The 27,788-nt window shown below is 38.3% G+C and overlaps 1 protein-coding gene across 3 annotated transcripts; it reads right to left on the bottom strand.

Moving 5' to 3' along the window:
- Positions 1–175: 175 nt before the first annotated feature.
- LOC115430240 (liprin-beta-1-like) lies at positions 176–27,788 on the bottom strand. Of its 3 annotated transcripts, none has more exons than XM_030150177.1 (26): positions 27,673–27,788; positions 20,301–20,380; positions 18,349–18,554; positions 17,165–17,245; positions 16,043–16,156; positions 15,837–15,947; positions 14,680–14,772; positions 14,402–14,440; positions 12,352–12,469; positions 9,868–9,929; positions 9,717–9,783; positions 8,680–8,798; positions 8,417–8,490; positions 6,988–7,042; positions 6,480–6,603; positions 5,053–5,188; positions 4,848–4,970; positions 4,412–4,562; positions 4,010–4,121; positions 3,840–3,928; positions 3,550–3,672; positions 3,284–3,409; positions 2,747–2,935; positions 1,877–2,035; positions 1,703–1,768; positions 176–992 (listed from the first exon to the last, which is right to left on the bottom strand). In XM_030150177.1, exons 2-26 carry the CDS (start codon positions 20,362–20,364, stop codon positions 915–917), a joined length of 2,679 nt encoding a protein of 892 aa, XP_030006037.1. In that variant the 5' UTR covers positions 20,365–20,380; positions 27,673–27,788; the 3' UTR covers positions 176–914. The 3 variants fall into 3 exon arrangements, with proteins under 3 accessions (XP_030006037.1, XP_030006038.1, XP_030006039.1); XM_030150178.1 differs by having other exon boundaries at positions 5,053–5,185; XM_030150179.1 differs by lacking the exon at positions 14,402–14,440.

Genomic DNA, 27,788 nt, shown 5'->3' with positions numbered 1-27,788 from the left:
ACACTTCACACAATCACACTTGAATTATCCCAATTCCTTGCACACAGTGATTTAGTACATCAACCATAACCCAGTCAGTTTATTAGGTACAGAACACACAGCTGGAAACAGCCCTGCCAACACAATCCTACATCTGTGACTGTTATAAGACTTAGCTTGTGTTGTAATTAGTTGAATGGTGGTGGTTTAATTTCAGACTCATTTTGAAGACTTTAACAAGCTATTTTTTTTTTTTTTTTTTTTACCTGAAATTACACCTTCCAAACAACCAGGGCTCAATAAACAAATCAACAGAGTCTGAATCTTCATAATCCTCCTCATGAAGCTAGAATTTAATGCAGGACACAAGTGTGTTCAGCTCTGTGTCTAACAAACTGAGTCTAGTTGATGGGACTCCAGTTAAAAACAAGCAAATGAAGCCAGAATCACAACCAGTGACTGGTTACAAACACATCCATGCAGTTTGTTACTGTCGAAGCTCAACCTTATAAATCATAGCTAAATGTAAAATAGAACAAAAGGGATTTTCAGATACAAGTGGGAAGAAAAATCCCTCTGTGGCCTTTAAGATCAAGTAATTCAACCTTAGTACCACTAATAACATTAATGTTTTCATATCACTCAGAGAGGAAATGTAGCTGAGGAATATGGGAGAACACATGTATGGTTATTTACTGGACACAAAGCATAAATGCAATTAGAGCTAAATTAATGGAATAGCATCTTGCATTTTCAGTTCATGCATTATTTATGGCTCCAATAAATATCTGTGTGTAGAATATGGTTGACAATATAAAGCAGAGGTCTTAAAACATTCTTCGACAAAAGTTGGTGAGAGGTGAAGAGTGTCTATTTAGAACACATTTGGCAGTTTCTTTTTTTTCTCGTCAATATGATGAACCTATGAAGTCGTCTCAGTCTGATGTCGCAGCGTTGTCGTCAGGAGGACAGACTGACATTTCCCGGAAAAACTCATCTTCCTTCAACATGCTCTGAAACACACAAGGTGAACTCAGCTGTTACATTACAGTTCCTATAATGTCTTACAATTACACACTTTACTAAACAGTTACAACCCTTCTGATGTTATTACCCCACCCCCCAACGGGGAGGCAAGGGGTTTGTTTTTGGTTCTGTTTGTTTGTTTATTTGTTAACACTTTAGCAGCAAAACTATTGGTTGAATTCATACCAAATTGGGTTTATAGATTGCCAGTGACCAAGAACAGATCTCATGACATTTTGGGAACAGTAGATCAAAGTTCAAATTTTTTATGAATTTTTTCATTTTTTTTTTCTCCCATTTACTTACAATGGGCAAAATTTCAAATGTTTGTAGCAGCAAAACTGTAGGTTGAATTCATACCAAATTGAGTTTATAGATTGCCAGTGACCAAGAATAGTTATGATTACATTCTGGGAAAGTAGGTCAAAATTCAAAATTTTTAAGAATTAAAAAAAAAAAAAAAACCTTTTACCTTTAATGGGTGAGATTTCAAATGTCTATAAAAACACCAACTTAGTTTCAATTTACTTAAAACTTGGCACAGAGGTAATTGATATGCTGGCATCAGCACACACGTAGACATGATGACAACAGCTGGATCGAAGCTAAAATAAGCTACAATCTGTGCGAGGGGTGGGGTTTGTTGTGCCTGGCATCACTTGTTTAGTATTTGATCATATTGTCCCAACATTCTCACCGTCAAATTGTTGATTCCTTCAGAAAACGCCCCTATTTGTCGAACGGTCCCTTCAGAGTCTTCCATCTGAGGAAAAAACAAAGCCGTAAAGTAAAGACACAGTGAAGTCTTCATGCTTTTTGTCTCAGTTTGTTTTCTGGATTATACCTGACCAGTAGCAGTGGATATCTCTACCTGCTCCAGGTGCTCCAGGTTATCTTCATAGAGGCAAACACCCCTCTGAAAACTGCTGCTCTTTGGCATCTCCACGTTCATGGGGCAGACATATTCTTCACCATCCTCCAGACGTTTCTTTCTCAGGGAACCGAAGCCCCCGAATGACAGACGTCTGGGCTGAAGGACAAAGACAACATAAGTGACCAGCCAAAGGTGATTAAAAGTCACTGTTAGTAGTGAATCTGTTGATATTCAGGATTTTGTATCAATATCATTTGACTAAAACCACAAAGACAGAATTTATGATGCTCATAATTTAAAAATCCAGGTAACGTTGAAAACAAACTTATTACCACACTAGTGAACAACATACAGTACGTTTCAAACATCTGACATTTCTATATTTTATTTATTTAATTTTTTATATGCCAAGACCCGTAAATCAGCAATGAGCTGATATTGGCCCATATTATTTTTCAGAAGATGCTAAAGTCTACAATTTATAGCCGGAACATTTTTACTTTTAGAATTAGTATTAAAGTATAGATTAATAATTAACATTACCCACAATAAGTGATCATTACTCCTGTACATACTTGCTAATCAGGGACACTTTTTGCACATTTTTACTGTACAAAACCTACTATTTCTTAAACTTTAGTGAAATCAAATGCCTAGAACTTTGAGGTACAAAACTTCCTCCATCAGGTTCACTTGAGTGTTGAGGGATTTTAAACTAAAAGAGCTAAAAACTGTGTTCTACAGAGGCTACAGGAGAAGAGCGGAGCTAGTCTAAGTTTTACTGAAATATTTCAATCCAACGATGGTATCAAGACAGGAAAATGGAGGCAGGTGTATTTGTGAGGCCGTAGACAGATGGACAGTTACCTTGACCTTGGCGGTGGCGGTGAGGATGGTGTAGTCTGGGTTTTCCAGACAGTCCTGTTTGAGCCGCTGCGCCTCTGAGCCAATCAGAAGATGGAAATGTGTTGCCAGGTGGCGTCTCAGCAGGGTTTTATTGGGAGGAATGTTGAGCAGAAGGGCGAGTGCTTCCACGTTGAAGCGGGGCTCCAACACCTTCAGAGAACAGACGTGAGGAAACAGGTGAGGTCAAAAAGAAAATGCATTATTTGGCAACAGACACCAATATTCTTGTTTGCTAATGCAACTAGCATTAGCACTAGATTCTTTATCATAACTTCACAGCTTTAAAAACAGGAGCTTTCATAAATTTAAGTTCAAAAATACTGTTAATAGTGAAATCAGCCTTGGTACACTACTGCCATATTTTCTCCCTAAACCCTCAACCAGGTATTGGAAGTGTATTATTTTTGTTCCCTTATCCACCTTATATTACTCTGTTTGCTTCTTGCAAACTCAGCCTCCTTTTTCCATCAGATCCCCTTTTCCCTCCCACTCACTTACCATCAGCCCTCCGTGAACACCACTCCCCCTCAGGTTTGGTGCATATTCTGCCAAATCCACTGATCGGAGCCACTCCATCACTCTGTGATTGGTCCACTGGGAGATCTCTGCTGGTGTGATGTTGTTCTGCACAACAACAGTGGGGGGAAAAAAAGCCTCAGTTGATCAGGAAAAAAAAAAAAGACTGCAGAAAAAGGCAGTTAATAAAATATCTAGTAGAATCTACAAAGAGTATAAAAGGTGTGGACTGTGACTTTGTGTGGTACCTCATCAGAGGGTCTTCGCCTGAGGCAGTTGGGTTCATAGGAGTTGAGGCGCAGGACCTGAATAGCTCTCTTGATACTGAGGTGATGGAGAACACTGCCAACTTTTAGAGACAGCAGGTCTTCCTGGGAAACAGTCACAAGATCAAACTAAATTATTACAAACTCTTGTCACATGTTAACTTGTGTATTCAGGTAGAGTATAAAATAATCAGGCCAACTGGCAAAATGTTGTTGTGACTTAAATGATTATAGAAGAACGTGATGAGCTTTAAAATGTTCTGGCAGCTCACCACCATCATGTAGTGCAGCATGCGTCCGTCAACACGAGCCTCATCAAAGTGACTTTTATACTGCGGGAGGCCAATGTCATCCAGCCACCCTGAAGCAAAAAATATGAGTGTTTTTTAAATGAAAAGATGAGTCACCAGTTATTTTTGCTATAATGTGACGTCACACTCACTCGTCACCCAGTGGTGGTCCAGTTTGCCCTTCAGGTCGTCCTCCTCTGACCCCAGAGCCTGTAGGGCCAGATGCAGCTTCTTCCTGTGCAGAGGCTGCTTGATGCCCAGCTCCTGGAGAGGGAAGACAAAAGAAACTCAGCAAGGCAACTGCAATGTTGATCGGACAATAGGACTACACTCAGTCTCATTTGCCCCCTTGACACTTGGCTGTGATTGAAGTAAAATCACCTTCATTTCCACAAAGATCAGAAACTGCTTCAAACAAGGACTTAAAAAGTAAAATCTAGGATATAAATCAAATAAATGCTGCGTGCACCCTGTCTGCTGGACAGTCAGGGTTTCTGTGTATGTCATGCAGAGTTTTGGGGTAAAACTACTGATGCCATTACTCAAAGGTTTACCTTCTCCAGGTCATGCTGTGATGCCTGTAGTAAACTTTGTCCTGATTTGATCCAGCTCTGTCCTTGAGCGACATATAAACCCAGACCCTGCTCATGTAGCCACGAACACACATCATCCTTATTCCACTGTGAGAAGGGAACATCCACAGCGCTGACGGGGACAGAGAAATGCTGATCAGATAACCACAACAAAACACTGAAATGAGCTTGGAACCACAAATGCAACATCCAATAGAGCTGATAAATAATAGCTGTGAGTTTTATGAGTACGTAATAGTATACTTTTGGAATTTTACCTTTTGGGATCAGCTGTAAATGTGTGTTAAAGCACGACAATTCTTTACAGATGATCTAAAATACTTTATAGTATTCTACAGCACTAACCACCACTAGCTCATGCCTCTAATTAATAATAGTAATATTATTTGACACTTGCTGGTGTTTTGTTTCATGTGACCAGCCGAGACGAGGCCCCGCTGTGGCTCTGACTCCTCCTCTCCTGAACTCCATCTCTGCTGCATCATCAAGGTTGAAGGAGGTAGAGTGACTCCTCTTCAGCCTGAAGAGGTGATAAAACAGGATGAAGGGCCATAGATAAACTAGTATTGTTGTAAATGTAAATGTTTCATTCTAGATGTTACCTGCCAAAGAATTTCTTGAAACCCTTTGACTTCTTTTTGGTTTCTAGTGAGGACGGTAGAGGAGCACCATCCTTAGATTTTTGTGGAGGAACACCAGCCAAGTCTAGGTGATCTGTGCCTTTACCTTCTGTCTCTGCTGTGAAGAAAATATACATATGCACTGAAATGAACAGAAACACAGGTCCAACAACAGATTCAAATAGGCCTGGGCAATATTACATTGAGGTTTTGATTTCTGAAAATTGTAAAAAAAAAAAAAATGCACAAATTGCAAAAATGAGATTATTCCTCTGGAGATGTTCTTTGCTCAACAGAAGCTTAAAATGTTTGCTTCTTGTAATATGTTCATTGTGAATGTATTTCTCCGGTTGTATATGGCATATAGTTTTAGTGAAGAAAGCATATTTTCCAAATATTTTTTGTTTTCAGTTTATGGAGCTCATTTAATTTTTTGGCCATATTGCTCAGCTCTAGATCCAATCTGTATGAGACTCGGGTAGCTTTCAACAACACTACACTCCATCAGCTAGCATGCAAAGAAGTACTTGACTACTACTGACAACCATTTAGAAAAAAAAAAAAAAACAAAGCCTCATATTATAACTAGTTTGGAAGTACCTTCAAAAAGGTTTTGCAGATGGTTTCAAGTCATGGATAATATGCAGTTGGATGATGTGGTGATATTGACAGAAAGATGTCACATCAGTGAAAGATAGGGAAAAAAGTGCAGATATCCACAAAAGGCAAATGTATGAACCTCCTGAGACCCAGGAAAGTAAAAGTTCTGGCTTTTTTTTTTTAATAAATAATTGTCTTAATTGGAAATGGCATACTGCAACAGTCTTTTACACACACACACATACACACACACACACACACACACTTATTTATTTATTGTTTTTTATGAAATGCCCATTACAGTGGACAGCATTTCATTTTAATTTTTTTGTGAAGCTGTGAAACTCTTGTCCCCTACAGATGACAAAAATACACTGCTGGGTCTCAGGAGGATAAGCTAGAGAAGTGCTTCTCAGCATGGGAATAATTAAAGCCATCACAAGATGTTTACCAGTCTGTTTAACTAAAGGTACGATTCAGCTACAAAATGTAGCATAAACCACACATGCAGCCTGTTAGTACATACTGCTTTAACCAGCTAACCATTTATCAGGAAATGGCATATGAATGTGATGATCAGATCATCACATTAGATCATCATCAGCTGTATCATCCTGAGCATCCATTCTGCAGGCCACACAGGCCTCTGTGCTCTACTATACCTAACGCAGGTGCACTGACACTCCGGGTACGATCTTCACATTATACAGAGCAGCAGCAAAAACACATGGGAATCAGTAACAAAACAAGAGGCATTTATTCAATGATGGATCTTAAAGTGGAGCCCAACCCATCCAGCCGACACTCACCCAAGTTCGGGGCGCTGGCTGTCTGCTTGCCTCCACGCAGTTTGAAAAAACCACGGCCAAAGGAAGTCCGAGCCCTCTTTGTACCAAAGCTCTCGTTACTTGTTGTACTTGCTTTATTTTTGCTCTGTAAGACAACATGAAACACAGCAGAGAAAAATCAATTTACCTAACAAAACTCAAAAAGTTGTAGTTTTATCATCCAACCACCAGGTGCCAGACAAGTTCTATGTGTAGTAAAAATGAACAACAGCCTGTCCTGTGACTGATCCTGTGACTGCTGATCAAACACGCTAATCCACTCAGATCTGAGTCATTCATAAACTGTGGTATCCTCTAAGTGGAATGGAGTCACTTTCAAAGGTCAAAATATAAATTAACGGACACTTTGGCTTTGAGTGTTTAAGCTCTTGTGATTAATGTGATTATTTCATAACTCATGTTCCTCATGTTGTGGTCTGACCACTAGAGGCTCAGCTTGTCCACACCAGAGAGGGGGGACTTGTCCTACCTGCTCAGCCCTGCCTGTTACTGGTGAGCTGCTCAGCTTCGGACGATCTGAGGAACTGGAATGACAGAGTCAAGTGTCAGTAAAAAAAAACAACAAAAACACTTAATCAGTGACTTTAAAATCCTGGAATATTCTCCACATCAAGAAGATTTATGTTACATGAGACACAATTAATAGCAGATGACAGAAAAAAGCCTTTGGCTCAAAGAAAAAGCACAAAAAACACTGAATTAATGCACTTTACAAATTAAAACCACATGTCAAGACCATGTAAAATTACTGTTCTCTTATTTACCGTTGCCTCATTATTTATATTCAGATTCTAATATACTTAACATCTTTTAAAAGTAAATATAACACATCAGGCAAAGTATAATGTAGGAATTTATTTACTTTAACTGAATACTAAAAACCATGAAACATTTGCAGACAAGTCTTTTTTGTGTTTTAAAAGATATGGCTGCATCAGACAGACACCAACAAATGCAAATTATTTTGTTTTGTTTATTGTTACCAAGAAAAAAAAACCTAAACTAAATGGTAGAGGTTTCTATTATTTGTACTAACAGTTACAGTAGTAGTATATCCACTTTTAATACTTGTACTTGTAGTAGTAGTATTAACAGTTATGGACATTTGTTCTAGTTATTGGTAATTATACTAGCATCAGCTCTTCTACTTTTTAAACAGTTCAAGTTCAGTTTGTTGTGCATCCATGTGTCTCCCCCTACTTCCCCTCTCCCCCAATCTCTCTCTCTTTCTCTTCCTTAACCCCAACTTGTTAAGGTAGACGGCCATCCTCCAGGAGTCAGGGTCTGCTCGAGGTTTCTGCCTGTTAAAAGGAAGTTTTTCCTCACCACTGTCACTACTCACAAGTGTTTGCTCCTGGAGGATTCTGTTGGGTTTCTATAAAATGGCTTCAGAGTCTGGTTTCAACCGGCTCTATATGTAAAGTGTCATGAGATAACTTTTGCTATGATTTGGCACTATATAAATAAAATTTGATTGATTGATTGATTGATTGATTCTTGACAGATTCAACATGTCATGTCCTGGATGTGTTACATTATCTGGCTGAAATATCTGGTTTTAACCTTGGTAGAACAGAGCATGTGCAGAAGGGAGCATGTGGGTTTGGAGGATGGAACAATACTTATGAGTCATTCTTAACACAATATACCACAAATGCATGAGGTCATCAAATCATATTTTTTAAGGTCATAGCCAATGACAAAAAATGAAGCAGTAGTGTTAGAAGAGTAAAGTTATGCAGATATCACAATTTGGCCAAAGATATGACTTAGGCAATTATGCTATGAGGCTAACAATGTGTAAAGTTTTAATTTTCACTTAGACTGTGTGGAATGGAAAATGAGACAGAATGAGAAAAAGTTCCAACAGAAGAAAGAGGCCACAGATGAAGGTTTACCTTTCTGCTGTCTGCAGCTGTCGTTCTCTGTCCATCTCATTCATTTCAGAAAGCACAGCTATACACGGAATAGACTGAGACAAGTAGACACAAGCAGAAAACTGTGAATTACAAAACATATTTCCTAAGCAAAACAATTAAAAATCTCAACAGAAGCTCTGAATTCTTGGCAGAGTGGGTGGCTGAAATTGAGTTTTTCAAAGGAAGCCTAGAGTCTGGGGTTCATCCTGTGTGCAAATTGTTTTGACAGAGGTTGTGTTTACTTCGCCAGAGCTCCTTCCTGTCTCTCCCTCCAACGCCAGAGTGACCTGATCCACCTCCATGGCTCCAGGAACTGAGGGATCATCTGGTATATCGTCATAGTCATCTTCCTTTAACTTCTCTGAGAGCAGACACAGGGAGGGCTTTTATCTGGCAATTTATTTTGACTTCATTCATTTTTAGGCAACCATACACGTCTTCTACAGTTATATAGAGATTTAGACATAATTATTAAACCACCTGTGATTTTATATAGAAATTCAAAGTAAAAGTCCTTCAAATAACGTTTTTGTATTCTGGTTTTGAAATACTGAAGGTTTCTCGATTTATTATTACCTACCTTTATTATTTTCATCAGGGTTTATTTGTCTGTCTGTCTCTGTCTGTCTGTTAGCAAGGTAACTCAAAAAGTTATGAACAGATTTTGATGAAATTTTCAGGAAATGTTGATACTAGCACAAGGAACAAATGATTTAATGATCAAATTTTGGTGGTGATGGGGGGGGGCACAACTCATCTGCCTTGGTGGAGGTCTGAGTTCTCCGACTGCTTTTCTGGTTTAGGTTATTCAATCAGGTTATCAGATTCTCTTCATTTATGTTACTGGGAAACTGGCTTTGCTGTCATTGATTTTCAACACCTATGTGAACAACAGGATCGTTAGGTATTACACTTGATTTTTGCCATTTTCTGAATCACATTTCCAGACAAGAAAACCCTGTTTACTTTATTAATATCACAATTTTCTAATAAGTATTTCCATAGTTATATACATATACTGAAAGTGGATGCTACTGCAAAAAGAGGAACCTTCAGGATCTTTTTATCTCTTTTCTTGAAATTTTAGATCATTTTGATTCAGTGACTAAATAAATGAACTTCTCAATAAACTTTACTATTCATTGCAGCCTATTATGATAAAATCCTAAAATATTATGGTATATACATAAATTACTAATAACGAAGTGAAATGCTTATTTCAAACCACATTTTAACTCTAAGTCTCATGAATGTGACTGATCTCTAATAAATATCTGACCTTTGACCAACTCCTGCACCTTCTTGCACTTTGTAAGTGATTCTTCAAGCTCCTTTATCCTTTGCTCCTGTTGGTAAAAAAAGATTATTAGTGTGAGGCTTGCTTTAATTGCATCATGGCAGCTCCTGATGTGTATCACATTATACTGTACCTTCTGATCATTGGCCGACGTCAATGATTCCAGCACCCTCTTCATCTTCAACATTTCTGCATCTGGGGAAAAAGTACACAGATGGACACTTCATACATGTGCAGGGCTTTTATTAGCTTCAGCCACTCAAACAATAAATAATGAAGCTACAGGGGCTCACTCCGCCGATCAACAGGCCTCGAGTTCTGACTTGTTCCTGTAGTGAACACTTGATTCAATTATCAAAACAGGGAGGGCTACATAATTAAACAAGTGCCAGCCACTGTGTAATCAAATCCACACCAGATCTATGTTCACAGCAGGCCTCCAGTGAACTGAGGAGTGTGTTTACACAAGCAGATTTACTGTGTTGAATGAGGAACGTTGGAGTTTGATGACTTCTTAACTAAATCAAAACGCATTGTTGAATTTGGTTGTCAAATATCACACAAATACAACTTCAATAATACAACGCCTGAACAAAAACACTTAGACACACAAATATTTCTTTGGACCACCTTGAGCTTTGATTACAATACATTTTTACTCTGGCTTTGTTTATGCCATACAATGCTTATGCGATGCCATAAGCAATGTCACAACATTTATTTCTATCTATAGTTGCATGGATTTTTGGCCAAGATCATGCATTGTTGATAAATTACTTGGACCGCTGCGTAAGGTTTTCTCCATCACATCCCACAGATTCTCAGTGGGGTTCAAGTCTGGACTCTGTGGTGGCCAATTCATGTGTGAAAATGATGAATCATGCTGAAGAAAAAACGAGCTGGTGAAAAAACCTGGTCATCACATTGCTGAACCTAGACTTGATCAAATGAAGCAACCCCAGATCATAGCACTGTAGGCACTAGGCATGATGGGTAATTAATTTGTCCACCTCACTTCTCACCTCAATGTGCCCATCACTCTGGAATTGGGTCAGTCTGGACTCATCAGACCACATGACCTTTTTCTAAACTAAAAGTTGTTTAAGAAATGTGTAGCTACTTGTATTGAGTTAAACAACTTATTGCAGCTCAAACCTAGTCATAACTGAAGTAATTATCCAATGGAAAGATCTGACATATTTACTCCATACAGGGATTTTTCTTTTGTGTAATCAGAGTCAGCTTTAAAGGGGTTATATGTAGTACTAATATTCCAAACTACCAATGGCAGGAAAAGCTGTGGACCATGACAGACTCATGGCTACCAAACCCACAAACAAATAACTCTAAGTCTCCACAGACTGTATCAAAATATAACATAGTAAATTCAGACCATCATAAGTGTCATACTCAGACTCACCAGTGTAGAAGACATGCTGCAAATTCAGTATCAAACAAATATATTCATTTACTTTAGAGCTGTGTCTAATGGTGAAAACAATGACAACGCTTGTACTTTTTTTTTTTTTTTTGCACTTTTTCCACTTTCTTAAACTCTGACAGTTGTTTTCTTTCAGTTCTCATCCTCAATTTGGTTTGGTGTTAGTTTTCTTCACGGTAGAAGGCCAGCAGTGTGACTCACTACTCCCTCTTGTGGTCACGCACTTTCACAGTGCCATATCAGCCCATAGTTATGAATAAATTCAATTCACAACTCTGCAATACACTAACATCTTTGACAATATAACATCTGAACATTTTTTTTGTAAAAAAAAAAAACTTCTTTGGAAAAACTTTTTTAAGTAGACGTACTACATAGATCTCCTTTAACCAATTTCAGGAAGCTTATTTACTTAAGTAATTTCCTGGAATCAGCTGCAAAAACCAGACTGAATGTCTGAGACAGAGTGGTCTCCTTGTGCAACAAAGAACAGCTCATCTTAACCACCCGGGTTCGACAAGCATCAACCCTGCACAAGTGTTCAAGAAAAACATCCTGTTGTGTGGGTGACCTCGGCCTTGTTGGAGAAAAGAGTCTTTCAACATGAAAAAATTATTAAAATCCACCAGTTTTGTAAGTACAACTAATCACAGAAGTCAAATTTTCTGGTTCTGTAGAAATGTGTAGCTTTTCGTATTTGGTCCCATTATCTGAACAATCTGTGAGTGCAGCGAATTGAAAGACAAAACATAAACTTCCATATCAGGTTACATTCTACAGCACGTTCACAAGCATACCAGTGTAACTGACTCCCCTTTAAATAAATGGCATTCCTCCTGTACCATCAGAGTGGATAAGATCAAAAGTGGGTGGAAAATTGTGTGTTTGGTATGAAGACTAAAGACATAAAGATAAGAACATTACATCACCTCATTCAGTAGTTATGACTGTCTGAAATGTGAGAGTAAACACAATTATTAATGAGAAATTCCTTTTCAAATCCAGCTGAAAATAAGGAAGCCGTTTGTATTTCAGGTGGGCTGCTGAAGGGGGGATCTACTGTTGTTGGAATGTGAAATATCTTTTTGTCTAATCCTCATAAATCCTTCTTTATATTAGGGTTATATTCCATAAAATGGTAGAAACAGCTTCCAGATAATTCTTAACACCTCCCACCTCTCTCTCCTCCTTCGACTCTGTTGTGGCTCTCCACCCTCAGTCTGCTCTCGTCCTTCAGCCCCCTCAGCTCCAGCTCTCGCTCCTCCAACTGTTTCTGCAGAAGCTGCAGCTCATCCTAATGCATAAAGTAAAATACAGTCATTTCTCTGCATTTCTCACCTTAACTTGACTTCAGTAGGCAGATGAAATATATCTGGTATATCTTAACATTGGGTGAGTGGGATTTAGCTCAACAGGTAACGCCTTATACAGGGACATGAAATGCTGAGGTTTGATTCTCAGCCACACAAGCTTTCTTGAATTTCCCTCGAGATTAATAAAGTATCGATCTACATTGTGTGTGTAAAGAAAAAGGCTGTTACATTTAGAATACACAACTGTTTTCTTCCTTTCATAATTACCAACACTGTTTTTGTCTGTTAACTACCCATTACTGTCCCAAAATTAGTCCAACCTACAGACTAATATTTGATTTAGAAAGAAGAGCAAATCCATTATGTGACATTAAAAAAAAAAAACATATTAAAACTTCACCAAACAATATGTTCATTACTTAAAGTACTTCTCTGTTAAACATAGATACACTTTCTATGGTACTACATCAGTGAATTTTTCTAAGTTAGTTAAGTAGTTAGTTCAGTCTTGTGATCACTATTAAACACACATGGGTCTTTTCAGCTGAGATGGTTCTCAAACTGATCTGATGTGAGGGTCAGCGTTGGGACAGTTCACATGACTACAGAAAAACATCCTGTAGCCCCATTTAATGTGATAATTTCCCAAAAATGTAATGACCTGAAAGCGTAATGACACTTGCACTTCACTTGATTGAAACATCAAGTAATAGTAATAGTAATGTAATTGCTTGACTAATAGCACCATGAAATGTAACTGAGTGAAAGTCAAAAATAGTTTCTACTTTTTGATGCACTTACATTTGTCTTAATTGCATATTCAGTTTGATACCCAGGCATTCAAAAAGATGAGGTGAAGAAAAGGAGACACTTAACTCATTTAGTGAGAATCAGTCTTCTGAGAAAAATGAACATTTCATGGAAACTGAATCGACCGTCTTACCATAATTGCTTGATTGTGTAACGCTGTCTGTATTTTGGCATCTTCTGATGATGCTGACTCTGATCAGTCTCATGACCCAGTGATAAAAATTTAGATGTATCTTTGTCTGATAACAACATTCCACTTCCATCTGCTAAAAAATTCCCTGTCTACATACAGACTTGAGTTTATGTATTTTCAGTAAGTGTGACACTAACACCATTATTTTGTATATTTACAAAATTGACATTTATGAGAAAAAAACATACCATCATCACACTGTTACATCTATAATTATTTTCAGTCAAGTGCAAATTTCATTACATTTTCAGGAAAAAGTCATAATGATTATATTAATGGGAGATAAAGAGTCCTTCTACAGCTTGATGAAACTTACTGGTGAGAAACCAATAAAGGGGGTCTCTGTTGTTATCCATGCTTTTACACTTCAAGAAAACAAAATCACATGTACAGAACAAATTGGATGGATTTTTGTCTTTCTGTGGCAGAGGATGTTTGTTTTTTTGTCTTTTTTGACAAATTTATGCAAGTCAAACTTACATTTTAATTTGCGACATAGAAACTAATATGCAAAATTAAAGCCAAAAAAGTGCTTTTCAAATAGTGTTCACAAACTAGTTTGACAGTTGAATCACACAAAGGTTATAAAAAATGAATAGGAATAGGATGTGAATCTACTACTGCCAACACAATGTCTAGCCTTGTAAAGTTCCTTCTAAAGGCAACTGTGGCTTTATGTGAACTGAAGAAACTGTGATTTAAAGAAAGTTCTATTAGGTATTAGTACTCTAACTGAAAAAAGATTTGATCATGCTAAAAAAAATCCTCCAGAAAGTAAAGGTGGACGCACTTACAGCGAGTGTGGTGAAAGTCAGGAAAGCAGTGTGCAGCAGTGAAGAAGGAGCAGATTTAGTGGATCTTAAGGGCCAGAAAGGAGAAGAATACAGGCTGGAGATTAAATCATGTTCACCTCGTCTCCAGTGAACCGCTCAGTGTTCCACTTTGGACGCTTGACAGGTTAGCATGTTGCACAAAGACGTTAAACCATAGCAGAGAGGGAGACGGGGGGAGGAATGGAGTAAAGTGGAAAAAAGGCGGCAAGAGAAACATCATGGGAGTAATCATAAGGTTCAAAACATACAATGATACATTTCAAAGAGAAAAAAATCAATTCAGATCTCCTGTGATGGTTCAGTGTAACCGAACCACAAGCTGGACAGTCTTCAGCACTGAACTACATAAACTCACTTTGGTAGCTTTTAGTTTCTTCTCACACTGCAGTCTTTCATTCTCTATGTCAGTCACCCTGAACCGCAGGTCCGTTACTTCCTGGTACAAGCCCTGGGGAGGAGAGGAGAACTCCGATTACCCATTAAACTCAGAGAGAAACCCACATAGGGGAGATATATGAAGACTGTGTGGGAGAGGGTTTCTTATTTTTTATTTTTTTTATTTTTGTAAATGGGGGGAGCCTTCAGGCCAAAAGCACCAAACATTTTTTTCAGACTAATGTCCCTCAGGAGAGCCTTTAGAAGTCTACACACACAGACAAATCTTGGACTAAAGGAAAACGTCATGGGCAGTTACTGTGAAATTGCTTTTATCCCAATCAGCAAGTAGTGGGGCCCATTTGTTTGAGATGATCTGCCATTAATGCATTTTAGGTCTAGTTTTACATCATCCTCAATCCATTCACTTTGAACTTTAGCCAGTAGATGGGTTTTTCTCACTTTATTACCGGCTTACGATAAATTAGAAAATAGAAATGAAATGTAAATAGTATAGATTCACTAATTAGAACTGTGAGGTGTTTTTTTGATTAGGAATGGGATGGTTTTTTTAAGTGTTTTGCACAATTAAAATTTGCTTTCAGCACAATATTGTATATGTATCTGAGCTACATAGATATTGTGTACCTTACTACTGTCAAAAACACTGTGAAACAAAGAAAAAAAGACAACTGAAGTGACTTTTATTGTTCCCATTGTTTGTCTTTTTCCTTTCTTCTCTACTCCCTTCCTTCCTCCCCCTTTTACTTTGTAGAAACATGACATAATACTCCCCAGATGTCCCCACTAATGGACAGAGGGTATGGAACTTATAACTCTTATGGCCACTAGTCCATCTAACACAGGAGGGAGGAAAGGTGTGGATGTGAGGGGGAGGGGGCTGGCAGGAAACAGCTGCTGGAGCATACGGGGTGCTTACGTCTCTTGTAACCCCTAAAGAAGTTCACCCTGCACCACATGACAGATCTCAGTTCACCAGAGTGAGACAGACCTTTGTGACTTCAAAACAATGGCTGGACAGTCGCCAGGATTCAGAGTCAGACATCACATCTTCAAAAACTATCACTGCTCTGTTTCACAGCCTGAGATGGTGTCCACTTCGAGGACGGGGCCTACCTCGCTGTCCCTGTGATCTCTGTCCACAGCAGTGAGCTTCAGCTTCAGGCTCGACACTTCAGTCATCAGCTCCAGCTTCTGGGTCTCCAGTGTACTCCTGTTTAACAGCTCCTGTGGAAGAAGACATACTTTGTAAACCTAAGCAAAACATCTAAGGGACTGATAACAGTTATGTATTTTACAGCCGTACTTTGAAAAAGCTGTACCTGCTGAAGTAGATCCTCAGTAGCATTTAGTTTCTCCCTATGATGCTCGAGGCAGGTGTCGAGGTCCCGAATCTTTTCACCCTGAACCTCCACCTGGTCTGTTAAAACACTTACCTAAAAAGAGGTGATATGTAAATTTACATAAATCTGAATCCAAACTGCAAGACAATAAGCGATGCTAGTCATATTTTTCAGGAATTGTATAGAAACAACTTTCAAATGAGTCACACTCTTCTCCAACTTTTTATGAAAACCTTAAAAGATCAGATGAAAAAAAAACATGCTAACCAGTACGATTCATACAACTGTTATTTACTAAAACATCTCATACTCATGCTGATCCCCTACAACAAGAAACATTAACATAGTGCAAACCACATCATACCTGGAACTAAAGCAAGTCAAAAACATTTACATATACTTTATTAACAGAAACCGATGTCGAAGAACAAGCACATTATGGTGTTGTTGTGTATTCCTTTATGTGTCTGTGCCACATTTTGCTTTCTAACATTAGCCATTTCCAGTAAATATCTTCCATTCATCGTCTTCTCCATCTTATTCTTCTTCTGTTTTTGAGCAGCTGGCCTTTGCTATATTACTTTAATACCACACTCTCGATTTAGTCTGTTGCTATGTCATTTCATTCTAAATGACTTTTATAGACCAAAAAGGTAGAGTGACCATAGTGCAAATCAAAGGGGGGAAGGAAGCTGATGAAGCCCTAATTTCATTTTAGTTCTTCTTGCATTATACATTCCTTATTTTTATTTGTTTTTTGGAATTTTATATTTGTTAGAACATTAATTGTTCGCTGCTAATAAGGTTTAGTCTCAGCATAATAACCATGACGTGCCTTATTAATGGGCGCATCTCAAAAACACTGAGGCAAATGTGCTTTACAAATTGCCACATGGTGATGCCTGTACACTGGATCAGCTTTACATTTGCTCATTACCACCAAATTTATTCAATTTCTGTTTATATTCAAAGATATTCTGCTTCTAACAAAGAAACAAACAACACTGAAAAACGCCTCCTTGTCAAAGATAATTACATAACAGCAGACACACAATGCTACTTAAGTACCCATTCAGATATAATTACTATGTCCTTACACACCTGAAGAATAAGGCATTCTTTGTCACTCTCCAGCCGTGACAGACGTTCTTGGTAGACTGCTTCTGAAACATGTCCATTAGTCTGAAATGAGAAACAATGTGTGTTGGTTTGCGTTGTCTAGACACTTAATTACCTCTGTAGCACTGGTATAACAAAGCTTTAAATGACAATTTCTTTTAAAAGTGTGAGCTTGTGAAGAAACAGAGAATTAAGGCCTTGAGCTTGAGCTGTAACGCTGAATGAAATACAGCTCTAACTGAAGAGCCCAAATGAAAATACACATCAGCCTTGAGCCCTGATCACAGGTTTTCAAACGGCTGCATTGCTTTAAAGTATAAGCAAATAGGCATCTTGACAATGAATTCACATGGTTTTCACTTGAAGAAAAGGTCAGATATGTGAGAAACATGTGAGGGTCAACAGTGCTCTCACATGTAAGTGATTTGAAAATTGGATCATAAGCAAACTCTCCTCTCAAATAACACACATGGAGGCTGTGGGAGAAGAAAAACAAGAGCCCCGGACTGAGTCAATGTGAGTTTAAGATGGAAACTATTTTCAGCAAGACTCCTATAGAAACTTCATCACTCTCCAAACACATCATGACAGCACTTTTACAATAAACACAGTCATGGTATATGCAAAGGAGCAGGATGAAGAGATACAAAACAGATCAGAGGAAGCATGCCAGACCAAGTCTGAAAAATGCACACTGAAAAATGATCTTATTCAGAGACTGGGCTTTGCTAAAAAAGCTGCTGAAAATTAGTGAAAAAAGAAACTGAAATAAATTCTGCAACCACATGCCACAGCACCTGCTCGATTAAGAGAAATGCTAAAGAAAGGATTAACAGAGTTTCAGACTTCATGACAGCAAAACTAACCTTGAGAAGAACCCATTATTTTCATTTCTCAGTTAATTATTTAGTTGATTTGTTTATAAAATAGTAAAACATGTCATCTGTGTTTTCTAAAGTGTAAGATGACATCCTTAAATATTGTTGTTCCGCAACCTAAAAATAGTTAGGTTAGTTTTGATTTTTACCTTTTTTTTTCAGAAAAAAATCTCTCAATTAAAAAAAAAAAAAAATCAATTAATGTACCCAATAAATTTAAAAAAGATATCTGAGCCACTGTTTAAATGCATACAGTAATGCATGGCTAATTAGCTTTTTTCCCCTTACTATTCGTCCATGCAGCCACTCTGCCAGGCCCTCTGCAGTGGAATCAGGAATCTGACATCGCAGGTTGTCCCGCTCCTCATTGTCCATGAGCTCCAGTGCCGCCCGCAGATCTTCCAGTAGGTGAAGCACCCGAAGGCCACCCAGGAAAGGGGAAGTGGGTGACTGGCAGTCAAACAGGCCGTTGGAGTAGTCCATGGCCTTAGAGCCTGAGAGTGTAGAGAGGACAAGAGTTAGATTCTAAAACACTACATATTTTACATAAACCACAAACACAAGACTGAAGTTGTGAAATTACAGCAAACTTATTGGTGTGAAAATAAATAATTTAATTAGCCAGATTCTCACAGGCAAAAGAGCAGGCGATGACTATAAAGAAAGATTTACAATCACGTCACATTTGGTTCTGATCTGTGCCTGTGTGACAGACTAAAACCATAAATTTTGGGTTAGGTCTGTTTACTTCTTCCAAATGTGCATCTCGGCACACTCAAACTCATTCATATAGTGTTGATACCATTAGAAACTCAGACCTGGTTTCACACTGTGTCTAATAATAGTCACACTGCAGTCTGAGAACAGCAGCTTTCCTGTTGCTCACTCGTGTGTGATATAATCTGTTTTTTCTGAGTTTAATAACTTTATACACAGTATCTGCTTTACGATTTTCTACGCTTTACTTTGATGCATGTAAAAATACCATAAGGTTCACATCATCATTTAAGGCATAACCACATCGTCCAGCAAACTTTTTACATTATTACTCCTCTCCTCACTTTCCTTCTGTTCTGGTCATCAGAAAGCAACCAAGATACTTGAAGTGAATTTAGCAGATGTAAAACTGGGAAGGTACACAAAAACTTCATTACTAAACCGCAATATGCATTGTAATAGCATAAAAAACACTTTTGGGTTCCACGTCTTCCACCATAAACACATTATAGTTCTTTAGGGTCAAAAAATTGTTTATGTTACAATTTTGAGCAGCCAATAGTTTTTGGGTTTTTTTTTGCTTTTTTACAACTACTATAGTTAATATTTTAGTAGCATACTGGAGTACAAAAGACTATGACCACAACATGTATGTGTGCATATTTGGTTTTTTTTCCACGCCTGTACAACATCCTGAAAATTAATATGAGGACATTAACAAACATCGCAAAATAAATATCCCCACCATCTGAGTAAACGGGGATTTCGGATTTTCTTGGAAGCTAATGGAATAGCATGCTTGCTAAATTCAAACGCTTGATGTTCCCATCACATGTAGCAGCATTCTAATTTGTCGTCTATCTTAAATGTCAGTCATAATGAAGATGTCCTGTGGTCACCAAGAGGAGGTTAAAAAATGAATAATCCAAACAATCATGGCTTCCCCACAGTAGCAAGGGAGTGGGGCTTGATGACGGCTGTGGTTTATGCGGAAACAGGGGGGCTGGGGGATGTCATGTGATCAGCCACCTCGCTCCTACTGGAAAGGTCAGTGCTATAATTACACAAATCAGCGGAAAAGTGGGGACTCTGAAACTAAGTAAAGCCTGCTCTGCTCATTTGCAGCGGTACAAGTATTCAGAGAGTGGCCAAAAGTTCCAAAGCAAGAGTTTATATTCCAAACTCACAGAGCTTGAATAATCATTAGTTTCCATCATTGCAGGGACAATGGAAACTCTCTTTCATTTCTCATGGTGAAGGAATGCAGGGAAGGCTGAAAGAGCCTGTGATCTGGTGGCATAATTTAAGCATTATTTCAAACTTTAATGTATATTCAGGAGGATTAAGTTAAACTGCAGGTAGAAGAGGAAAGAGAGGGGCACATTGTATTACCAGCCCCTGGACTTTGTATTCCCAGCTTGTGTTTTAATGGTTTCCAGATGTGGCTAGACCTTATACTACACCATGCCCACTTTAAAAGTGCTATGACCAGGTTTTAAAGTCCAAGTGTACACTGTGGTTACCTGCAATGATCCCATCCATTTGCTCCAAGGCAGCCGCCAACATCTCACTGGCATCAGACATCATCCTCTCCTCAATGAATCTGAAAAGAAAAGAATATAGTTAAAAGAAAATAGGCAAGGGAGAGTAGTAAGGAAAATCCATTATGATTGTGCCAGTGTAAGAGACCTACAGATAATAGAAAACTCTCCATATTCAAGTATGGTGTACCTCAAAAAAAGCAGCCAGCATAAAGAAGGCAGCAGCAGGAATAATTTGTTATAACAATGTAAGCTCTAGTGATTAATATCCAAATCTTAAATAAGTATTCATAGAGGCAAAATCAATCACAAATGCAAAATCTAGTTTTTCCATTGTGCTTCAATTTGTACAAACTAAAATCCACTATCTAAAAATGTATACACTTACCTTCAACAAAATGAAGGACCATGACAGATGAAAGACAAAATTTATCAAACTGTTGAAAAAGAGGAGAGTAACCTTGTGGTAGATAGACTCAGTAATGACACAGCTTCCTATACAAGATATTTTTTTATCCCAATGTCATCTGAATTTTATGAGAAATTAATGAAACTTGTTTTGGGCAAAATTAAAAACTAAAAACTCAGACATTTATCTGTTTTCTTTGTCTACTGGGATAAACAAGCAGGTTTCAGTTTTGGACTACTGGCCAGAAAATAAGCAAACATGTCATCTTGGGCTTTAGGAAACAGTTATTGTAACCGCATCATTAAAAATAACTATAATGAATAAACAATGAAAATATTCACTTTTACCAACTGCTTCTGTTGTAGTTTCAGTTTTTATCATTCTTTCCTCCAGAGCTAGAGGAAGCAGAAGCTTAAAACTACAAAGCTTGTCTGTGTTTTCACATTTTCATTTGAAAAAGACAATAACTGAGTTATCACTAATCTTGTTAGAGTACAAGCTTTCATTCTTTTCAGTCTTGCTTCTTCAAATGACTGCAGCATCAAATTAGCCTTGAAAAACTGACTGGCCAAGAGACAAAAAAGAAAATGACCGTCACTGCCTTAACTTATTACCCAGCAGGCCTTATTTCCGGTTGGTCACGGGTGATCATGGGCAGGCTCCTGTGTGGAATAATGGTACTATTCTCCCAGGGGTCTCAGGCCTGTAGCACTGGCATGCACGGCATCTCAAACTTCCATAACAAAGTTGGACAGTATCCCCCATGACCAGTGATTTTAAACACTTATCACATGCCTCTTCCTTACATGCAAAGACTGTTTATCACTTGAAAACAAAATCTGATTCTTTGGGTTAAGAAAGTGTACAAGAGGAGCCAAACTGCCAACTTAAGAGAGGCTCTATTTATTCAGAAAGTCCCATGGTAGGGGGAGGGCATACATCCATGGGGGAAGGTGACCTGCAGACTTCATTTCCTCTCTCTCTGAGGTCACAGTGTCACACACAGCAGAGTAAAAAATGGGCATTAAGAGTGTAATTAAACCAACTGCCTCAAAATGAGCCGGAGAAGGGGGGCTTGCTACTAACACTGGGACCTTTTAGAGAAGTCTGATTTAAACCACACAGAAAAGTGGTGAGTTTCTACTGAAACATCACACTCTTACTGTTGCATGTTCCACTACTTCATAAACACATCAGTAAGATGGATTCTGAACAGAACCCTGGTTTATAAGCAAAAGTAGTATGAAAGAAGTGGGTGTAGACATTGTAATTACTACTACTACTGGTTTGTGAACTCATTTAGAAGCCTGGATTTTGGGCTTTGGCCATTGCCATGTTGATGTTTTTGGAACCAGAAGTGGCCATATTTGGACAAGATGGACAAGAGGGCAGAGCTGTCAAATAGCATTAGCTAATCTCTAATGTTGTATCTAATTTTGTCCCCAACTGTTCCCATCTAGGAAATATGTTGTATGTCACTAATTACATACTAGTAAAATTTCAATAACCCTGTAAGGGGAAATTCAGCTATTGTATAAAAACACTAATTGGCAGGATAGCTGGCACTCTATATAATGTGATACCAAAAGAATGCTTGTCTTAGTGATTTATATGACAACATTTTTAACATCTTAAACAAATAACATAAGCTCAAAGGCTGACTCAGTGAGCGAGGGAACTGTCAGTCACACATGTCAAACAAATCACACACTGCAGGCATCAGAGCCTTTCATTTTCAAGAAGTTTCACATTAACAGGGCAATACTTTACAGACGTACACTAGCCTGGTACTGTCACACCAGTTTCCAAAATGAAAAGTAATCTAGGACCTTTCAATTAATTTTTTATCCATCAATGGGCACAGACCAGAGCGAAACAAATGGAAGGACCTAAAACCAGTCAATCACAATCAAATGCTATTATTTAAAGGCAAAAGGTGGATTGAGTGAATGTCGGTTCTGAAATAATACAACTTGCTCACATTAAATGTTACTGCTCTCATGGGTATTATGGGTGGAAGGGTCCCACAGACACAGGCACTCACTGCTGATAAGTTTTCCACAGGTATTTCCGTTATTTGACAGAAAACCATCTTGCTACCACCAGGGTGGAAAGAATATTTGGTCAGCTGCTCATTTCACCCTGTGGGAGAAACCTAAAGTATGTCCCTCTTCCACAAAAACACTTTTTGTTGAGAATACAAATATATTCTTTCTCCCTGTGAATGCTGAAAACAAGAAAAGGAGCACAGCAGCATGTGTTATCTTATGATCCACTTGGTTTCCCTCTATCTTCTTCTTGCCACAATGTAACCACAGGTTGAGAAGTAAATAGGATGAAAACATTTTAGGAACACAAAAACAATCAGACCAGAAATACATTTTCTAACACACTGTTTTCTGTCCTGTGATCACAGCCACTTCCAATCTGGTTTAATAAGGTTTATGGGAAATAATTTTCATTGAGAAAAAAAAAAAAAGCATGTTGATGGCTCGAATTCAGTTCAAATGGTTTAGGTTTTAGGTTTAGAATCACACCAATTTCCATGTCAATAATCCATTCATGTGGCAGAAATGGCACTGAATCTGAACCCAAAGAAGTCTTATCACTCTTCAAGCCCATAACACCACAGCCCTAAAAATCCCACATTGCTTTTGCAGGAGTGATGAGCAGGCTATCCACAGTTACTTTTCTGACAAAAACCTCAGGACAGAAGCCCAGAGACAAAGGTCCACCTCTCCAAGTGAAGGCACGCCTGCTGTGATGACTGATAAAGCCACAGTGTAGGAGTGAGCACTACACATTCCTGAGCAGGTTCGTTTAGCCCTAAAACCAAACACTAGTGCCTGGTACTGACATCCCCACTGACCTCTGGGACCTGTTTCCCTCCACCCATCACACAAAATCCAGCAAGGACTTTATCCAGGCAAACACAAACAGCTTGCAATAACAAACAAAAGCTCATTTCACTACAATAACATGGCAAAAATTCTATCTGCATAACTTGATTTGTCCAGCCAAAGCTTAAAAACACAAAGCTCACCATCAACTGTTGTGTTCAACCTTTTACTCTAAAACAAATCACAGAAGCAAACCTTACTTTAGTGGATGCATCATTTTCTGAGCGATTCTGTATTGAACAAAGATGCAGTGACAGGTTCTTCAAATTGGCCACTTTGTCTACAAATACAATAAAATTACTCAAGCTTGATGCTGTGACAGACAGCTCTTTATAAACCCTCATTATAATTCATACAGTTAGAATGTTACGAGGGGCATGAATGCTGCCCATATAAATATGTAATATTTATTCTATTTTACAGAAAGACAGATCAGTCTGGGAACAAAACTTGACTGTTCAAGTGCTGAGGTGGTCTAACATCGACCAGATGGGGAAAAAGAGATATGGAGGGGGAGGGACAATGTCTCTGAAAGGAAAATAGGCTGGGATTACTTGACCCTGCACTGAGTGGACAGTTTCTGAAATACACGCCTTCACTGGTGCCTCAAAACACTTGTGCTCCAATAACCCATTTCCAGCTGTGGTACAGATGTGCATTTCAGAAATAAACGGACTCAGAGTAGTAATGGTTGCTGACTTTGCTCTGGTGGTATAGTATACTAACACTAAGTAGGTAGAGATCTAGTCACAACTGAGTAACAACTGTGGTGGCTGATAAAGGAGACCCTTAACGAAACTGAACAGGGATTTTTGGACATAAATTGTGCTTCCATTGGCTTCAGTGATTCTGCCTTTCAATAATTTACCTCATTTCTATTTTTTTGTTAATTATACATAACATGTAATCAGTACAACAGTTCCACATGTAGTGATACTTAAATAACATATTGATGGTACCTGCGCATCAAACACTATTCATCTTTGTTCACTACCAAGTCTGATAGCATCAAGCTCTTTTCCTTTCTAGTCTGAAAGCACTTCTTTGTTACTTGCTGTGCTGTCTAATAGATTGCAAATTATTGTAATTTAATTTGCCAAAGTGATATTTGTCATGTTAACATTTGAGCAAGAGTACAAAAAGAAAACAAGTCTGTCCTGTATGTCTCCTGCTTTGGTTAAATAAGTGTTCAAAATGAAAAAAAGTTTGAATGGATAAATGTAGAAGCCCAAAAAAAATCCTCTCATGTCTCATTTAACAGACAAGCTGCAGTACTATAATATAATAATATAAACAGACTGTCCTGATAACTGATAGTCCAATGTCTGCAACTTGAAAACCTGTTTATCAAATAAGGCAAATCTTCAAGTTTTTAAAGAAGTAGGCTACTTTATTCTAAAACATGCTGAAGTTTCCCTGTGAGATTGTGCTCCTTTTGTTTCTGCTGGTGTTTGTTGTTTTAAAACTAGTCTCACGTGCCATTTTATTCATTTCCCATGACAGTTCCAGAGAGAAATCTGCCAACACCAGATTGAATCACTGTGCACAAAACCCAGCAGTACTTGTGAATTTTTACTTGTAAAGTTTTGTTATCCAAGCTGTTAGGATATTGATCATTGGTTTGTTTATAGCTCCAGAATTTGGAGAAATTTACAATTAAAATCTTTCTCTCCATCACAATATGACAGTGTCAGTTTGGTATGTAGAAGTACACTGCAGTAGTAATAACAGTGAATTGTTGCTGTAATTTTGGCTTAAGTGATTAATAAATAGACTGGAGTAAAACTGCACCATTTCTATTCAGTTTTGAGTCATGTGACTGCACTACAGCAGACAATATTAAAGTAGGTAGACCTTGGAGAAGTAACGTGGATGTGAAGCGTGACATGGACTGAAGTCAGTCCCACGTGAAATTCAACCTCCAGCCAAATGCCATGTCTTTGTTTACACTTCCCCCTGAAGAGCCGGTCCAGTGGACTTTTAGTCTGGGCTGCTGTGAGGTCAGGTTGTTTGTCAGAAATGTCGGCACATGCTTTAAACTAATGCTTTATTTCTCATTGCAGCAGCAGTAACCACATTGAGACACTGCACAAACAACCCTTTGTCACTGAGAGACTCACATGGTAGCACTGAGACCCTGTTCCCAAGTTATTGCAGATTTTCCACGTGGCCCAATGACATCACATTCAGAAATCATACTGGAGGGGGAAAAAAAGAGGATGATGGAAAGGGTCTGGAGGAACTGAGTAAGAAAGCCAAGTGAGCCAAAGAAAACCTGCCTTTCATTATCAAAGTCTTAGAACAGAAGCCGTGCTGTCTAAAAAGCCTTGATGCTCCAAACATAGACTGATAAGATGAGTAAAACAGTAAAAAAAATATTAACAGATGAAAGGGAGGTATCCCACTCTCAGGAAGAACCTTGGCTCAGTCCTGTCAGGAAGCATTTCCTGCCACATTCTGAAGAAATGTCTTCCTCCCAGTTACAAACTGGCATTTCCCAGAAAAATGCAGGTTGAAAGTAGAAATTCCACAATCTACTGTACTACCTCATGGTGCACTCTAGGGTATCAAGTGTCCTCAGTTTAGAGAGGAATTTGCACAGCACATAAATAAAGCCAATCCTTCAAGTGTATTCTCGTGAGATGGATCTGTTTCAGATCAAGGGCTGATTTTAATTTTACTCTGAAGCATATAAAAAGCCTGACATATCATGTGACTTAGAAGTGACACCTCCCTTCATTCAAAATACACGAGAATGCTGAACCAAGAATCCAAGGAATGTAGATTCCTACAAAAAGGTTGGAGATAAAAAGGTCCCAGTTGATTGTGTGCAAACGTGGCTAAAATAAAATGTAATCGGAGTAACTCTAAAGCTCTTTAGGGAATCTGTCCAATGAAAATTTTACTCCAGGCCAAGTCTGCCGTTAATAGACCTAAGGCTTAATTGATGGACTTCATCTCTTCTTTACATGAGCAACAAAAAACCGCCACATGCAGAAGAAAACAATTTGACTGGTGCCTTGAGATTACCGAATGAATCTGAGTTTCATTAGCAACTGGTGTGTGTAAAGTAAAAAAATATGACTTGCCAAGCGACTTCTTCAACTGAAACAGTGGATCTGATTAGGAAAGCAAGTGTGCACAAGCATGGACATTCTGAGCAGCTGACCAGTGTTATTGTTACAAATATGGTTACTGTCAGAGAGGGAAATAAAATCCTTTGTTATGCTTTCAGTTCTGTGCCCGGAAGCCAGGACATCATGAGAGGTACGCAGAGTGGAGAGCTGCCAGCAGGTCAATCAGAGCCTCAGGAGGGAGGTTTTTCCTGACCAACAGTATACTACAGAGGTTTACCCAAACAAAGGCTGCACAAGTCTGACTGATAGTAGAGGAACCTGACGCTGGAGCAGAAGCAACATTAACTAGCTGGCTTTGTGTTGGGTGATTTTTGAGTGTTTATTTCTACATGTTGGTGGAGAAACTGGAGCTTCACAGATGTAATTTGTGACTTGGACTGAACTTGTATGCACATGTGATGAATAAATCAGCTCTGATTAAGTGCAACTGTCAACTTTCTTCCAAACTAAATTACTATGTGAATAATTCAATCATATCAATCACATCATATTAGTGAATGTTTGATAGCTGATATGAAATCTAAGCACTACAGGTTATAGTTCAGTGATTCTGCCACAGACCTGAAAAAGCAAATATTACAACTATTACCGGTTATGGAAAATATTATCAATACACAAGCATGACATGAAAAGTAGGCTAAAACACACAGACATTCATCTAAATCATGGTTAAAATTAAACAAAGTAATTACATAACCAGCAAACAAAAACCCACTGCAATAATGCGAAGAACAAGGGGCTAATGTGACCCTAACATTTTACATTTAGCTTAAACAAACAACATTTTTGACGGTTTTTTTTTTTTTTTTTTTGTATTTTTAAACTAGCACAGTCCAAACTTAAGATGAATTGACGGTCACAGTGCATGAAAACAGTAATAAATTCATATAAAACTTCGGTGAACTTACTCTTTTCGACCAGAAAATGTCAAACGAGGGGCTCCTGCAGTCTGCAGTGGGTTTAATCCAAACACTTGAACGGTTTTCAACGGAGCTTCATAATTGGAGACCTCCTTCCCATTGAG

This window comes from Sphaeramia orbicularis, chromosome 12, assembly GCF_902148855.1.
Source record: "Sphaeramia orbicularis chromosome 12, fSphaOr1.1, whole genome shotgun sequence".
In the NCBI taxonomy this organism is placed as follows: Eukaryota; Metazoa; Chordata; class Actinopteri; order Kurtiformes; family Apogonidae; genus Sphaeramia; species Sphaeramia orbicularis.
Note: the sequence above shows the minus strand (reverse complement) of the source record. Positions and strands in the feature narration are given on the sequence as shown.

Coding starts and splice junctions, on each gene's coding strand:
- LOC115430240 (XM_030150177.1), bottom strand. CDS start 20,364: ATGATGTCTGATGCCAGTGAGATGTTGGCGGCTGCCTTGGAGCAAATG. Junction 8,799..9,716: donor GGTGCAGGAGTTGGTCAAAG/GTCAGATATTTA, acceptor GTCTGCTCTCAG/AGAAGTTAAAGGAAGATGAC. Junction 2,936..3,283: donor GTGTTCACGGAGGGCTGATG/GTAAGTGAGTGG, acceptor TGTTCTCTGAAG/GTGTTGGAGCCCCGCTTCAA.